This window comes from Hyperolius riggenbachi, chromosome 2, assembly GCF_040937935.1.
Source record: "Hyperolius riggenbachi isolate aHypRig1 chromosome 2, aHypRig1.pri, whole genome shotgun sequence".
NCBI lineage: Eukaryota > Metazoa > Chordata > Amphibia > Anura > Hyperoliidae > Hyperolius > Hyperolius riggenbachi.
Window position 1 is genome coordinate 101887934 of NC_090647.1, and position 16618 is coordinate 101904551.

A 16618-nucleotide genomic window follows, 5' to 3' on the forward strand; every position below is an offset into this window, starting at 1 on the left:
AGACACTTCTGTGCCTCAATCTGTATCACAGTGATGTTGTTAATTTAGATAAGTGAAGATTTTGCTTTGAACAGAAAAAATATATTATATTTTGCAATTCACAAAACCTCTTAGAGAAAACTGAAGGATAAAGTATACCTGTACTATACCAAAGCCATTAGCAAGGCTGCACACTATCTGAACATTTGTGTAAAACAAAACTCCGAGCCTCAGGAGGTCTTCAAAAGTGCAGAACCACCAAAACGGACCATTCTTTGATCTTTGTACAGGTGAAAGACCCTAGCGTGTACTGTCAGGTGGGGCAATGGCTATGTTTCGAACAAGTCTCACCATTTAATTATTTCTTGGTGTCCAATTTACGAAGACATGCTTCCTTTAAAAGGTTACTATACCATAGTACGTAGCTAGGGATTTCAGCGCTCATGGACAGTCAGTTTTTTGCCCCCTCCTGACGAGCATTCTATACCTACTGTCCAGTCTGGGCCATCTCCACTCCGCTGCCTCCCGGTCCGGCAAGTGAAAATCTAGACCCTGGCAGTAATGACAGCTCCCAAACAGGGCGTAGATTTTTACTGCATCCATCCGGGTGCGCTTACAGGGAACCTGAGACGAGAAGCATCTCAGGTTCCATACTTATCTGGGGCTTCCTAAAAGAGAACCTGTACTGAGTAAAAAATTTTAAAATAAACACTAGGTAACTTCAAATGAACATTACATAGTTACCGCACCGTCAGTTCCACTCAGAAGCTCGCCATTTTCTTCTTACAGTGATCCCTCCCAGTTCTGACATTTTGTCAGAACTGAAATATATCAGTTGCTGTCAGTTACAGCTGAGAGGAGAACTGATGTGTCCATGTTTCCCTATGGCTCAAGTGGACGATGTTACAGTTTAACAGAGTGCTGACCAGGAAGCTGTTATGGGGTAATGGCCATTTTCAAAATGGAGGATGGAGAATTCCATTGGTCACAGTGGACAAACAGGATGCAGGAGAGGAAAAATAGATTGAGTAGACTACACAGGAGGTAAGTATGACTTGTGTATGTTTATTTTGAATTTAATGTTCAGTTCAGGTTTTCTTTAAGCCCCCTTAAAGGGAACCTTAACAGAGCGATATAGATGTTTCCTTTTAAACAATACCAGTTGCCTGGCAGTCCTGCTGATCTCTTTAGCTGCAGTAGTGGCTGAATCACACACCTGAAACAAGCATGCAGCTAATCCAGTCTGACTTCAGTCAGAGCACCTGATCTGCATGCTTGTTGAGGGGCTGTGGCTAAAAGTATTCGAGACACAGGATCAGCAGGAGAGTTAGGCAACTGGTATTATATTAAAAGGAAAAATCCATTTCCTTCTCAGTTTAGGTTTCCTTTACGACCGCTTGTCCCGTGCCGTCCCCCCAGGTGGCTCCGTTCCCCAGCAATTCAGCCTGAAAGCCTGGCCAAGTTGTGACTCATTGCGCATTCCTCCATCTTGCTCCTGCTGCTGAGAGAGCACCAGGATGGGAGCGCAATAGGTGGGTACACCGGGCCGCGCATGTGCGACGAATTGCGACTCGGCCAGGCTTTCGGACTGAATTGAGGGGGACCAGATTCAGCGAGGGACGAGAGGCTTTAAGGGGACTTATAGGGAAGGTTCGAGCACCATAAAAATAAAAAATCCACCTACCTGGGTCTTCCTCCAGCCCCTTGCATCTGTCCTGCACCCTCACTGCAGCTCCGGTGGCTCCCGGTCCCCTCCAGGGGAGATGCCGACTGTGCTCCAGCATGCAGCTCACTGGTCGCGCTGATGTCATCCGGACTGTACTGCGCAGTGGGGATCTTGCGCCTGAGGGGACCCCGGGCAACCATCGATGAGTGGAGCTGTGGCAAGGGCACAGGACGGCTGGCAGGGGCTGGAGAAAGCCCCAGGTAAGTGGATTTTTTTTATTTTTTATAGTGCTCGGATGGGTCCTCTAAGGAAGCACTAGGTAAGTATGAAACCTGAGATGGTTCTTATCGCAGGTAAACTTTAAGCCGAAGTAGCAGCAACACCACCCACAATGGTTGACAATATTGTACACTTGACTGATTCTGTCCATGTGATCAACATTTTACAAACAGGTTTTTAGTTGCAGATGTTTGATTTCACAAATAAGGCTATGTTTGTATAGCCTGATTTTAAGTTACTAGTCAGCGTATTTATATCTATCCCTGGAAATTGACTTAACGCTGACTGATGACAGGTGATGTTTAAGTTCTCCTGTAGAATAAGGTGTTGTTTGCTAAAAACAAAACAAAACAGATTTCTTTAAAATATATACAAATCACTGTTTAATTGTAGGTTTAGGACACCCTGAAAATACAGAAGGCTGCATAAAATATGGACCTACAGATGTTGAGCTGGACCTAAAGGTGAACGATTCAAACCATCAACCCACGACCATTGCCAATTCAAGAACATGTCTTCTACTATAACCAAACTGGAGCCCAAACTTCCACACTATATTTGGAAGACACGAAGCTACATTTGGAACACATGAAGCTTGGCATTTTACATTCATGAAACAATACTCCAAATAGCAAGTTGTACTTTCCGTGAGATGTTATTTAGGACAAACAGTATAGAAGTATATTATTCCAACGTGCATTTTTAAAGGGATCCAGAGCAGAGGCCATGGGTATGCATTTAAAGGATACCAGAGCGGAAAGGCTCTGGTAAAAATGTTGGATGCAGTACTTAGAGGGTTAAAAGTCGATACTTACCGTGCCTCTTGTTCCCCGCAGTCAGTCGCCGGTGTTCTCCTTATCCTCCCGGTGTCCTGGTGACTTGGCTGACCTTTAACCCAGGATAGTCTTCGCTTCTGTCCAGCGCATAATGACAAGCAGAAGTACGCAGACTCCCTCGCCTCCTCTGTCCTATTGTCTGCGCTCCACTGAAAAGCAAGTGTCAGATGCTAAGTGATGAGCATCGACGCTTGCTTTTCAGTGGAGCGCAGACGCATCCAACATTTTTAACAGAGCCTTTCGGCTCGGATATCCTTTAAGCAAACCCACGTTTATTTGGTAAAGAAGATACACTCACCAGCCCCTTATCTCAGCTCTCCTTTTCCTGGGCTGGACACTATAAATTACATTGGATCTGCAACTCTGAAATAAAGTCGCCAGTGACCTGGCACAGGAAGACTGCGGGTCCTCTCTGCACATGCACAGACTTACAGGCTTTTTCCACCTCCCTCTGCCATGCGCCATATTGCCTTGCAGTCGTGGAGGAGGAAGCCACATGCGCAGAGTGGACCCGCAGTGTTCCTTTTCCGGGTCACAGCGTGACTTTATTTTAGAGTCGCCGATCCAATTTAATTTATATCGGCCAGCCCGGGAGAAGGAGAGCTTAGATAAGGGGCTGGTGAGTGTATCCTCTTTACCAAATAGACAGTAGCATGCTTACATGCATACCCACAGCGTCTGCTCAGGAACCCTGTTTATCATGCCAAAGCTTTAACAGAAAACATTGTTTATATGGTAGACCTGTAACCAAAGTTTATATTATTTCATACTATACTTTACTATGCATATTGAAAACATAATAAAATAAATCATACACAAAATGAGGTAGAGGTGACTAATAAGGAGAGAAGAGGCCAGTTCATCCACAGAACTCGCTCTTCAGTAGTTTTGGTATGCAACAGGTGCCCTCTATCACTAAACAAAACACCTATGTCTTCCCAGCAGCAGGTGATAATTGGAGGTGTGACCTTAGGGGGAATGTGAGAATCCCATGAAAGATCTTCAAAGTTTCACACCTCATTATCAGTATAGCTGAGATAATCATTTTAGAAGTAAATACTACTTCTGGATAGTAAACACTTGAGACTTCAAAAATCTCAGAGAAGCAGATAGAGTATACAGCTAATTTATAAGGAAAGTTGAATTTCCTGTTCGAGTTAACCTGCCAGTTGCCAGGCTCCAGCAGTACAGCCTGTGGCAGTCATGCATGTTCGGCCAAGCTGCATGCTGTGTCATATAAAGTGCAGAGGGGAATGAGAAGGAGGCTTTCTGTTGTAGGCAGCAACACAGCAGTAAGACTTAGGGCTGGTTCAGATGGCCGACTGCTGGCGGCTGTGCACAGCATTTGAGCGGGGATCCACATTGAGATAGCAGAGGTCATAGTCAATTGCTGGTGTTATATTTTCCTGAGACACTGTATGTGGTGTCCAAAGTCGGCTTCTGTGTCTCTCTAGAGGTTTAAAACACAACGCGGTGACACTTGGTAGCAGAAAGCATTTCGCATTGGCTAAATGAGCCGACAACCATTCATCCGATCCAGCCCTAAATATTCTGTAATGGGTGCCCCAATAGTGGGATCAGATCATGTACAGACAACAGTCGAAACAATTATTCAGCCCTTATGTGTCCCATAGATGCAAAGTTGTTCCAGTACATTTTATTTGACTTTTGTACCCGTGGGTGGGGCAATCATCTATACACAAGAAGCATAATCATCACTTCTGTTGTGTATGAAAAAAAAAGTTTACCGACTTGCCACAATTAAAACAGAAAGCCCCAACTTAAAGTGTACAAGAGGTGAGTAAAAGAAAAACATTTATAAATACCTGGGGCCTCCTCCAGCCCCATCTGCACGGATCGCTCCCGCGCCACCATCCTTCACTGCCTGCAGCTTCGGTATCGGGTTCTGTCACTTCAGTCAGTCGGGGCCAGTCTACACAGGAGAAGTGCGCCCTCTGTGTATCGCTCCAGCAGCTGCTGGAGAGATACGCAAAGAGCGCACTTCTCTTACGTCCGACTGGCCCCGACTGATTGAAGTGACGGGACCCGATACCGGAGCTGCAGACAGCGGAGGATGGTGGCGTGGGAGCGATCCGAGCGGATGGGGCTGGAGGAAGCCCAGGTATTTGTTTTTCTTTTATTCAGCCTCATACGCAAACAAGATTGAACTCTACTGAAGCAGGCTGGGCCTGCCACCAACCAAGTGCCACCAATGAATGAGCATATTGCTCCTGTCTTTACTATTCCAGACAGAAGCTGCTCTATCACGTGCTTTGCCATTGTCCCTCTACCCCTCTCCAGGGCCCTCATCAGACATTTCTGGGCCCCATACCAGGCAAAATTACTGGGCCCCCCCCTTCAACCTGTCTCATGGTAAAGGCAGTCATAGTGATGCTGGAAACCAGAGGGGTCCAAGATTCGCACCAGTGTGAGACAAGTGAGCCTTCAACACTGCACACTGCAAAACAACCACATGCAGTTAGGGGGCGACAGCAGGACGATTTTTAATAGATTTCATGCTAAATTGTATTGGAAATTTATGTGCAGTGTGTGGGCAGCCTGGTGATCTGGTGGCACATTGATGTATAGCCATCTTTCCTGTCCTGCTATCCGACAGCAGTCATCATCATGATGGAACAGCTCCATCTGAGGTATTTACCGATAATACAGCTCTCCATTTCCCAGGTCCCCTCTTCTGTGTATGTTTACATGGCAAGCTCCTGTTTCATGCCAGCCCACAGCAGCCCTTCCTGGATTCATGCTTTCAAAGTAAGCAGTCGAGAAATAGGCTGTGTGTCAGAGACACTCGGAAAGAGAGGGGCGGGGCAGCACAAGCAAGTGAAGCAGCAGCAGAGCGCCATAATCTGACAGAGGACTTCTTGTGCTGCAGCTGCATTTTCCTCAGCAGAGATGGCCCTGCTGACACTGTTCATGGCAGTGCCCATACAAGACTACTGGAAGTACCGCTTTGATAGTGGTACTGCGCCTCTTCATAACAATTGTATAGTCAGGCAGCGTGTGGATGCACTTGTGCCTGGAACGGTTGCTTTATCTATCGGGTCCCGACTGCTACAAGCGACAGTAGCTGTGCCCATGTTAACAATCAAAGAGAAACTTTATCTAAATCAGTAGCCGAAACATTTGCTTGCCACTTTATCAATTGCATTTCCATATGATGACACAGTTGTGTACAGGGCTGTGGAGTTGGAGCAATTTTGGGTACCTATATTCAGAGTTGGAGGTTTCATAAGCTGAGGAGTCCGAGGTGGATGTTTTTTTGTACCGACTCCACAGCCCAGGTTGTGTAGTGCTCTTCCTTGCTGGACTAAAGTTGATAATTAATTCCTATTTCAACCGATGTTTACTGTTATGATCAACATCATTTAAAATGTATGTAGTTTGAAAGCCACGTAAAGAAGTGATTTTACAAAAAAAACAAAAACAAATATCCAATGATTAAGTATTTAATACAAAAGTTAACTTTCACAGCATATAAAATAAATGCTCTGTTTCAAAACAAATGGGAAAAGAACAATTTATACATAACTTTTTTTTTTTTTAAACAAATAAAAAAATGTTACAAATTTGCAGCCATCTATTTTGCGGCTTTCCCCTTCGGACTAAAAAATGAGGCTATGCTTTTCATGCCAGTCTTGTCCACTTTAGCCAGGGATTTCTGGGCTGACGTCATCTTACTGTTGGCCTACAAATGCAACAATACACAAGCAAAAAACAACAAATCAGCCTAGAACAGACATAGCAACGGCCGTTTAGGAAATGTTTTTGAAAACAAAGAAAACACATGAGGAGATGAACATGTCCAAACCCTGTCTGTTCTGTCATATTTTAACTAATCGTACTTTTTTTCGCTGTATTGGTCCTGTAAAGGACAACTGAAGCCAGAGGGATATGGTTCTGGATTTTGTCAGTACAACAGCTTATCAATGCTGGCAAACAGAAATAAACTGAACTTCAAACAAAAAGTATATATCTATGGGCAAACTAAATCTCTATGTACCATTAAAAGTTTTGCAATCACAGCAATGGAAAAGCACATTGAATCATATAGATCAGGATAGACCCAGCAAATAAAGAAAGCACAAGCAGAAAGAAGCGTAGCTGAATCAATGACAAACTTAAAGTGGAAAAATACTTAATATTCAATAAAAATGTGTTTTCCTGCTTTGTATTACCCATAGTTACCATATTTGCTTTTGTGCATAATTTTGTCCGTTTACAAATTACAAGTTCCCAAAGTACAGTTTATCTGTACTTTGGGAAAACTGTCATTGTATTTTTTGCGTAGCTGCAGTATTTATATATTAAAATCTAATGATCATTTCTACGCTGTCTGCTTTTACTATGTGTGGCAGCTCAGTTCCAGCATGCTGCTAATGTTTACATTCCTTTGTGAGCTACAATTAGTAAATAAAAGATATCACATCATGCAGCCATAAACTGCCCACTGAAAAAGAAAGTCCTGTGTTAACTATTTGAATGCTGCTCTTCTACCACTTTTTTTTGGGGTGGTATTAGGTTTTATGATGGAAATAATATTTTAGAGCAATGAAGAAGTGCCACTTTAAAGCAGACCTGTAATGCATACACGGGTCGATCCGGCGGCCGATTAGCCACCGGATCGACCCCCGCCGCGTCTCCGCCCGTCCACGCGTGCGAATCGATTCCCGCTCGTCCCCGCCAGCGCTTCTTATCTCCCGCTCGATTTGCCGCTATTGTCCGCCCACGGGGATCGAGCGCGGAATCGGTCCCCGCGGTGATCAGACACGTCGGATATTATCAATCGATTGATAAGCCTCCCCTCGACGCCGTGTATGCCCAGCAACACTTCATTTATCAGATGGATGCATTCATTTGGCAAAATTAGCCATGTTTAGAGCTCACTCTTTGCAAAGGACTGAATTGTATTACTACAATTACTACATTGCCATCACCCCTCTGGATCCTGGAGTTAATGAGCTCATCTCCATTTCTGCATTTTTAATCAGCAATTGCTTGCAGGTTAACTAATTGCTGTCAGCTTCCAAAGCACACAAATTCCAACCATTGATCAGGCTGAGAGATGGGAGGGAACCAGTAATACAAAGGAGGGAACAGAAAGTCTCTGGCTCCATGTAGTACGACTCTGAAGGGGCTGCCAGAAAACACAGAGGCCCAGCTTCCAGACACAGATAAGCTGCCCTGCTTTCTTTATATGCACGGTGTGGGCTTTTATATTACTCAGGAGTGAGGTTTCAGAATGCAGAGGGTAATGGTCTAAACTAGAAATAATAGACCATATTTACAACCAAGAGCCAGCCCCATCCATTTCCATGGGAAGACGCCATTTTTTTAACAGCAAATATCTGAATATCTGATACAAGTATACTAGAACACGGCATAACGCCAAATAAACAGTGAGCAGGTCATACACAACAGCTCGTTAGTATTAATTTGTAACTGCTCAAGAATCATTAAAATAAAGCTAGCTGGGAACGCCCTCTGGCTACACATGAAGAAAACATTATGATACAAGGGATTATATGAATCGGCAGGTCTGACTATGGATGCTTCATATTACATACATTAGTTCTGGTTGCTATGTGCATACTGTGTAATTGCAATCACACAGAAGTGGGAAAATAAAACGGTCACCTTTTTCGCTGCAGTAGAGTTATATTTTGTATAGTCGTCGTCTGCTTCCACAGGCTTGTCAGAAATCTTTCTTCTCTGCAAATGGGGAAGTGCTCAACAATTTACCACCCATAACTCGCTTTCAGAAAACACATTTGCCACTGATTTTCTCTCCTTTGCAATACATTTTTCTATTGCTTTCTTCATCAGGTAAAATGGGAATAAAAGTATTACATCCCATATGGAATAGCTTGCACAGCTTCTTAGAAAAGCCCACACATTTGTACACCACTGCTTTGTGGGAATAGCAGGCGCCTGCACCTACTCACTATGGTGCACAAGGGGGCGTAACACTACAATGTGCCAACATCCTCATGTCTCATCAGTGGCAAAAAAATACATAATCAACACCAGCAACAGCTTGTATGTTAAATTTAGTCTGAGGTAATATAACTTGTTAAATATGATATAATGGCCAATATGCAATTAACTTTTCTCCTGAATTTTCTTCTAGATCATCATTTTTCATCTTTTATTTGAAATAACTTTTCAGCACTTTGCAATTGAATAAGTAACAAAAAGTAGGTGAAAAAGAACGATCAAAATTATTTTGAGTATTTTCTTGCTTGCTGGTGGCTTAAAAGGCATTTTATTAAGAGGTTTTAAAATACCATCTAGGCAGCAAAGTCTTGTTATGCAATTATATGTATAGACTTTGCATATTAATATACATTTACACATTACTGTATACACTTTACTAATGCTGTTCATTGGCTTAAAGGAGTTATCGGGGAAAAAAGTATCTGTCCCACGGTAACTGTCCCATGCTGTCACCTCCGTTCCCCGCCGCTGTCCCGCTCTCACCGCTCGGTATTCAGGCCCACCGCGGGGTCAGCCTTACTGCAGCTGTGCCTGGGCAGTTCGCCGCGGCCCACGTGGCCATAATTGACAGCGGCACTTTGAGCAGCCGCAGTAAGGCCAACCCCGCGGTCGGCCTGAATACCAAGCGGCGAGAGCGAGACAGTGGAGGTGACAGCATGGGACAGTCGGCTGCAAGGGGCTGGAGAAAGCCCCAGGTGAGTAAAGCTCATTTTTACTTTTTTCCCTGATAACTCCTTTAAAAAAATAATAATAAGGAAAAAAAAAAAATTTATTGGCAAATGCCACACATTTTAGAAACAGTGACATCTAAAAAATATATACAAAAATTAATTTGTGCACTTACTAAAAAAGAAAGGATAGATGATAGTTCTAAAAAAATTTTTTTTTTTTTTTTTAAACAGCTAAGATTTTTAAGAAAAATAAAAGTATTTTTTTGGCTTAAAAAATAGACTTTGCAGCTATGGTTAAAAATACTTTCATAACCCCCCCCCCCCCCCCCAAAAAAAAAACCCCACAAAGGCAACACAGGCTATCATTAGCCGGTGATGACTTGTAACTTTTACTTACCGGTAGGTCATATCGGACCATAGAGAGGGTTGTAGAATGATCAGTGAATGGGCAGCTCTAAGGAGGCACCACAATTGCATTTCAAACTTTTTTTTTTTTTTTTTTTTTTAGAAAATGCGGGCCAGATTTTCACGGTTGCTGATAATTACCACCTTACTGATTGTTAAAAAATGTTTTTGTAGTAAATAAGGTCTTCATAGCAGGGTTAATGCAAGCAAGGAATAAACCACAAATGATCAACAATTAAGCACCAGAAACTACAAATATTAACCTCTTCCGGACAGGGCTAATTGAAATGTACGTCCTGTTGGAACCTGTTATTCCTGCCAAGGCGTAGATTTCAATTACCACGCTGCATGCTCCCGCTGCTACAGCCTGCTCGTTCTGCTGTCAATGTGAGAGCAGAGCTCTGTGAGACTCTTAGGAGCTGATTTCATTGGCTCCTGACCCTGTGATCACATTGGCTCACAGCGATCACAGGGTCAGGAGCCAATGAAATCGGCTCCTGACCAGCTCACGGAGCTGTGCTGTCCTAATGACAATGGAGCGAGTGGGCTTCAGCGGCGCACAAGTGGCACAAACCGTGAGAGAGATGGGTCAGTGCGGCATGATGTCAGTGAGCCCTGTTTTTTTACCCACAAGTCTCTGGTCTTTAAGGGGCCAGAGACTTATGGTACTGAAGTGGTCAAGCTTTGCTTCTGACAGAGAAAGTGCTATGTTAGAGCATTACACACAGAATAGGGAAAGGTTTAGTCCGTGAGATTGGTGAAAGCAGAGAAAACCTTACAACTCATTGATTACCAAAGAACAGAGGCGTGCTGAAGGGAAGTAGGTTCAGAGTACCAGGTGCTGTTAACAGGTAGGAACCAACAGACTTCACCCTTAGTTCAGCATGGAGCACCTGAATCAGTACAGTAAAGTGGTCTAATGCATCCTTCTCTGCTTCTGCACTCTTGTCTCCATGTGACTATTGTGCGTAATATTTTCCTGGCTTACTGCAGATGTCAAGAGCCCTTGGTACGCCTCTACACCGAACACACAAAGCACATATTCTGCAAACGTACCTTTGTGGGGGGTTCAGGGGTGGGGCTGGAGATTTCAGGCAGGCTACAATACAAAAAAAGAAAATCGTAAAAAAATAAAAAAATATTAGGATGATCAAGAACAAGCCACAAGTACTCCGATTTAGGTGATTTCCCGATGTACAGTGGCCCTTCTCAGTGGTGTTCAGAAAAAAAATGCCACACAAATCAATTTGCAATTGGTGCCAGCAAAATGCCCATTATTTAAACGACGTACCAACATGTTTGTAATGGTCCCATGAAAAGACAAGATGGAAGGATGGCAGATTTCCTACATCGGCATAAAGTGAGCCTATGTCCAAATCTTGTGACGCAAGTCTGTTTGGTCTGACGTAAGTTTAGTTTATTTTTCTTTAATTTAAATGGTTTTGTTTTTTGAATAGGGCATGAAGCTAGTCAATCTGTGCCCACCCCTTCCTCCCCGACTAAAGCGCTCCTGTTGGCCTACTGTCACCATTCCTAATCATGCCGATTAATTAAAGCAGGATGGTAAGCCATAAAAATCAAATTCCATTTACCCACGGCTCTGAGTTTATTTTGCAGTCTACAACCTGACCCTGCATTGTAAGCATTCCAATATAATCATACATGTTTCTGCTGTAATAAATCTGATCTCTGTCAGCCTAGCGCTATTTGGTACATTGCCAGGGAGAGGAAAGCTTATCTCCCCTCCCACATTCCTACTCCTCACTGATTGGCTGAGAGCAGTGCGAAGCTGCTGAAAATATGATCTCTGCTGTGCTCACGTATTTTTCTCAGAATAAAAAGAGTAAGAGTAAAAAAGTACAGTACATATGTTAAGTACAACAAGTATTTATCTACTTATATATGTTTTTTTTCCTGGGATAATATGGCTGTCCCTGCTGCTTTAAAAAGGGCAATATGGCAAAATTACTAATAATTAACCCTCCTGGCGGTCTATTAAAAACTGCCAGGGGGCAGCACAGCCGGTGTTTTTAAAATCATGTAGCTACATTCGCGGCGGATAGCGGCGAATCGGCGCGGCGGCGATCGGTGTGCTCACGCAGATAGCAAAGTGCTAGCTGCATGCAGCAAAAAAAACTACGTTCAGGGTTACTGCTACGGTGCTACGTAGCGTGGATCGGAGGGGTTGGCCCTAGAGCTGCGCAGCCGCATTTGCGGCCAGGCGGACTGCGCAGCCGCGGCCAGAGGAAGCGGACATCTTTGGAGGGGAAGGAGAGCCCGACCCGGGCCGTGGGGTCGGGAGCCGGCCCGGGTGGGATAATGAGCAGGGGGACCCGGCGGAGCGGCACGGAGGGCGCGGACGGCGTCCTCCGTGCCTGAAACGGAGAGGCAAGTAATTAACTTTTTTTACACAGTTGGCCTTGTAAGTCCTTTTAGAATGAATAGGTGTGTATTTTTTTAAATTTACCACTTTGTGTAAAGGGGCGAAAGGAAGGGGATCTTAAAAATGCTATGCCCTAATTGGGGATTTTAAGAATTTCTAATGTTTTAACCTTTCCCCCCATTTTAAACAAATGAATGAAATATACTTTCAAAAAGAGAGCCCCAACTTTTGGTAGACAGAGTCGCTGTCATTCGTCCTGACACCACAACAGTTGCTCCTTTTTTGTACCTTGCCTGAGGAAGCAGGCTTCTGACCCACAAAACGTGTTGCAGATTTTATTGAAGTTGGGAATAAATGATTGTACTTCTTTACTGATATGTTACCATTGTGACATCTGTGGGGAAGTAAGCAAACCTCTACCCCCCCCCCCCCTCCCCACACACACACACTTTAAATTGGTTTTAATACATATTTTATACTACATTGGCGCCTCTGTTTACACACACACAAAAACTTGGTAATTCTAAAATATAGTAGCACATCTTAACGGAAAAGCTCTCTGCAGACAATACACAAATACTAACTTTAGATACTGGGAAAGCTCAGTGCGCAGATCTTCTGGTATGTACTCTGATATCAATCCATGAGCATAGCGGGTGTAGTCCTCTGCCCAAAATAATGAAAAAAAAAAATTATAGAAATCATTTTCACATTCAATTCAATGTCTAAATATTCTGAAGTTTCTGATACACTGCTTCTATATAACATTACGTGTTAGCACTAGGTTTGTTACAACTGGAGCAATGGTGTAGTCAAATGGGTGTATCCAAATAGTATGCATAGGCGGTACTGCTTAACCACTTGCCGACCGCCTACTGCAGATTGGCGGCGGCAAAGTGGCAGCCCCAGGACCACGTAACGCAGAATGGCGTTGGGTCCTGGGGCACTGTTTTGCCGGGGATCGCGCTGGGATACGCGCGCATCCGCCGGCAATAGGCTCCGCCCACCCGCGACGTCAACCCGCCGGCCAATCGGAAGCGCCGGCGGGTTGTTAACCCGACGATCGCCGCATCAGAAGCGTATAATACGCTTTGTAATGTTTACAAAGTGTATTATACAGGATGCCTCCTGCCCTGGTGGTCCCAGTGTCCGAGGGCCCACCAGGGCAGGCTGCAGCCACCCTAGTCTGCACCCAAACACACTGATCTGCCCCCTGATCGCCCACAGCACCCCTCAGACCCCCCCCCCCTGCCCACCCCCCAGACCACTGTTTGCACCCAATCACCCCCCTAATCACCCATCAATCACTCCCTGTCACTATCTGTCAACGCTATTTTTTTTTTTAGTCCCTAAACTGCCCCCTGGGGACTCCTGATCACCCCCCCCCCACCCCTCAGATTCTCCCCAGACCCCCCTCCCCCTGTGTACTGTATGCATCTATCCCCCCTGATCACCTGTCAATCACCCATCAATCACCCCGTCACTGCCACCCATCAATCAGCCCCTAACCTGCCCCTTGCGGCAATCTGATCACCCACCCACACCATTAGATCGCCTGCAGACCCGACGTCAGATCACCTCCCAAGTGCACTGTTTACATCTGTTCTCTCCTCCAAACACCCACTAATTACCCATCAATCACCCCCTGTCACCACCTGTCACTGCTACCCATCAGATTAGACCCCTATCTGCCCCTAGGGCACCCAATCACCCGCCCACACCCTCAGACCCCAGCCCTGATGACCTCGCCAGTGCATTGCTTGCATCTATTCCCCCCACTAATCACACCTTGAGACACCCATCAATCACCTCCTGTCACCACCTGTCACCCCCTAGCACACCTACCCATCAAATCAGGCTCTAATTTGCCCCGTGTGGGCTCCTGATCACTCGGCCAAAGCCTCAGATCCCCCTCAGATCACCTCCCCAGTGGATTGCATCTATTTTCCCCTCTAACCACCACCTTAGACACCCATCAATCACCTCCTGTCACACCCCCAGCACTCCTATCCATCAGATCAGGCCCAATACAACCTGTCATGTAAGAGGCCACCCTGCTTATGACCGGTTCCACAAAATTCGCCCCCTCATAGACCACCTGCCATCAAAATTTGCAGATGCTTATACCCCTGAACAGTCATTTTGAGACATTTGGTTTCCAGACTTGGGCCCGTAAAATGCCAGGGCAGTATAGTATAGTAACTCCACAAGTGACCCCTTTTTAGAAAAAAGACACCCCAAGGTATTCTGTTAGGTGTATGAAGCGTCTATAGAAGATTTTATTTTTTGTCAAAAGTTAGTGGAAATTGATTTTTATTGTTTTTTCACAAAGTTAAATTTTTCACAAGTTAGCGGAAAATGACACTTTGTGAAAAAAAAACAATTAAAATCAATTTCCGCTTACTTGTGACAAAAAATAAAATCTTCTATGAACTCACCATACGCCTAACGGAATACCTTGGGGTGTCTTCTTTCTAAAATGGGGTCATTTGTGGGGTTCCTATACTGCCCTGGCATTTTAGGGGCCCTAAACCGTGAGGAGTAGTCTTGAAACCAAATGTCGCAAAATGACCTGTGAAATTCTAAAGGTACTCATTGGACTTTGGGCCCCTTAGCGCAGTTAGGGTGCAAAAAAGTGGCACACATGTGGTATTGCCGTACTCAGGAGAAGTAGTATAATGTGTTTTGGGGTGTATTTTTACACATACCCATGCTGAGTGGGAGAAATATCTCTGTAAATGGTCAATTGTGTGTAAAAAAAATAAAATAAATAAATTGTCATTTACAGAGATATTTCTCCCACCCAGCATGGGTATGTGTAAAAATACACCCCAAAACACATTATACTACTTCTCCCGAGTACGGCAATACCACATGTGTGGCACTTTTTTGCAGCCTAACTGCGCTAAGGGGCCCTAGGTCTAATAAGCACCTTTAGGCTTTACAGGGGTGCTTACAATTTAGCACCCCCCAAAATGTCAGGACAGTAAACACGCCCCACAAATGACCCCATTTTGGAAAGTAGACACTTCAAGGTATTCAGAGAGGAACATAGTGAGTCCGTGGCAGATTTCATTTTTTTTTGTATGCAAATTAGAAGAAATGGAAACTTTTTTTTCCCTGTTTTTTTGTCACAAAGTGTCATTTTCCGCTAACTTTTGACAAAAAATAAAATCTTCTATGAACTCACAATGCCTCTCAGTGAATACTTTGGGATGTCTTCTTTCCAAAATGGGGTCATTTGGGGGGTATTTATACTATCCTGGAATTTTAGTACCTCATGAAACATGACAGGTGCTCAGAAAAGTCGGAGATGCTTCAAAATGGGAAAATTCACTTTTTGCACCATAGTTTGTAAACGCTATTACTTTTTTTTTTTTTACCCAAACCAATAAATATACACTGAATGTTTTTTTTTTTTTTTATCAAAGACATGTAGCAGATAGGGTTGCCAGGTGTCCGGTTTTACACCGGACAGTCTGGTTTTTGTGCGCTGTGTCCGGTGCAAAAAGGCATGCTAAACCGGACAATTAAGTTGTCCGGTTTAGAGCCCCCCCCCCGCAGCGCAGGAGGAGAACAGCGCAGCAGAGAGAGAGCTGGGAGCAGCGGTGGAGAAGGGGGGAAATCTCCCCCCCCCCTTCCCTCACCTTAGGGTGCTCTCTCTCCCCCGCTGTCTCCTCCAGGATGATGTGCAGGCTGGCGAGTGGCTGCAGGCGGAACTTACCTCTGTGTCGCTCCAGCGCCGGAAGTTCGGGTCCCGCAGCCGCTGAGATTCGACTCAAAAAAGATCCGGATCAAAGATCCGAATCATTCATGAGCCGGACAACACTAATCAGTCTGAATAGTGTTGTCCGGCTCATGAATGATTCGAATCTTTGATCCGGATCTTTTTTGAGTCGAATCTCAGCGGCTGCGGGACCCGAACTTCCGTCGCCTGCGACACAGAGGTAAGTTCCGCCCGCAGCCACCCGCCAGCCTGCACATCATATTGGAGGAGACAGCGGGGGAGAGAGAGCACCCTAAGGTGAGGGAAGGGGGGGGAGATTGCCCCCCTTCTCCACCGCTGCTCCCAGCTCTCTCTCTGCTGCACTGTTCTCCTCCTGCAGGGAGGGGGGGGGGGGGCACCTGGCTACCTGACCTATTCTGGGCACATATAGCCCCTGGCTACCTATTCTGGGCACATATACCCCCTGGCTACATATACTGGGACATATATACCCCCTGGCTACATATACTGGGCACATATATCCCTGGCTACATATACTGGGAACACTGGCTGTTTGTCATTATGTGCATTTAGTGGTGAAAAGCTGTCTCTTTTGTGCATTTACTGGTGAAAAGCTGTCTCTTATTATGTGCATTTACTGGTGAAAAGATGTGTCTTATT

At 44.8% G+C, this 16618-nt stretch overlaps 1 protein-coding gene across 3 annotated transcripts in view; it reads right to left on the reverse strand.

Moving 5' to 3' along the window:
• Positions 1-6208: 6208 nt before the first annotated feature.
• Positions 6209-16618, reverse strand: part of RNASEH2B (ribonuclease H2 subunit B) — a 36783-nt gene continuing 26373 nt past the window's right edge. For 2 of the 3 annotated variants that reach the window (XM_068267130.1, XM_068267129.1), the window contains exons 8-11: positions 12816-12897; positions 10905-10947; positions 8413-8487; positions 6209-6463 (exon numbers count right to left, since the gene is read on the reverse strand). In XM_068267130.1, the coding sequence (XP_068123231.1) occupies positions 6356-6463; positions 8413-8487; positions 10905-10947; positions 12816-12897 (308 nt within the window). In that variant the 3' untranslated portion in view covers positions 6209-6355. The remainder of the gene's footprint in view (positions 6464-8412; positions 8488-10904; positions 10948-12815; positions 12898-16618) is intronic. The other variant, XM_068267131.1, reaches the window with a different exon arrangement.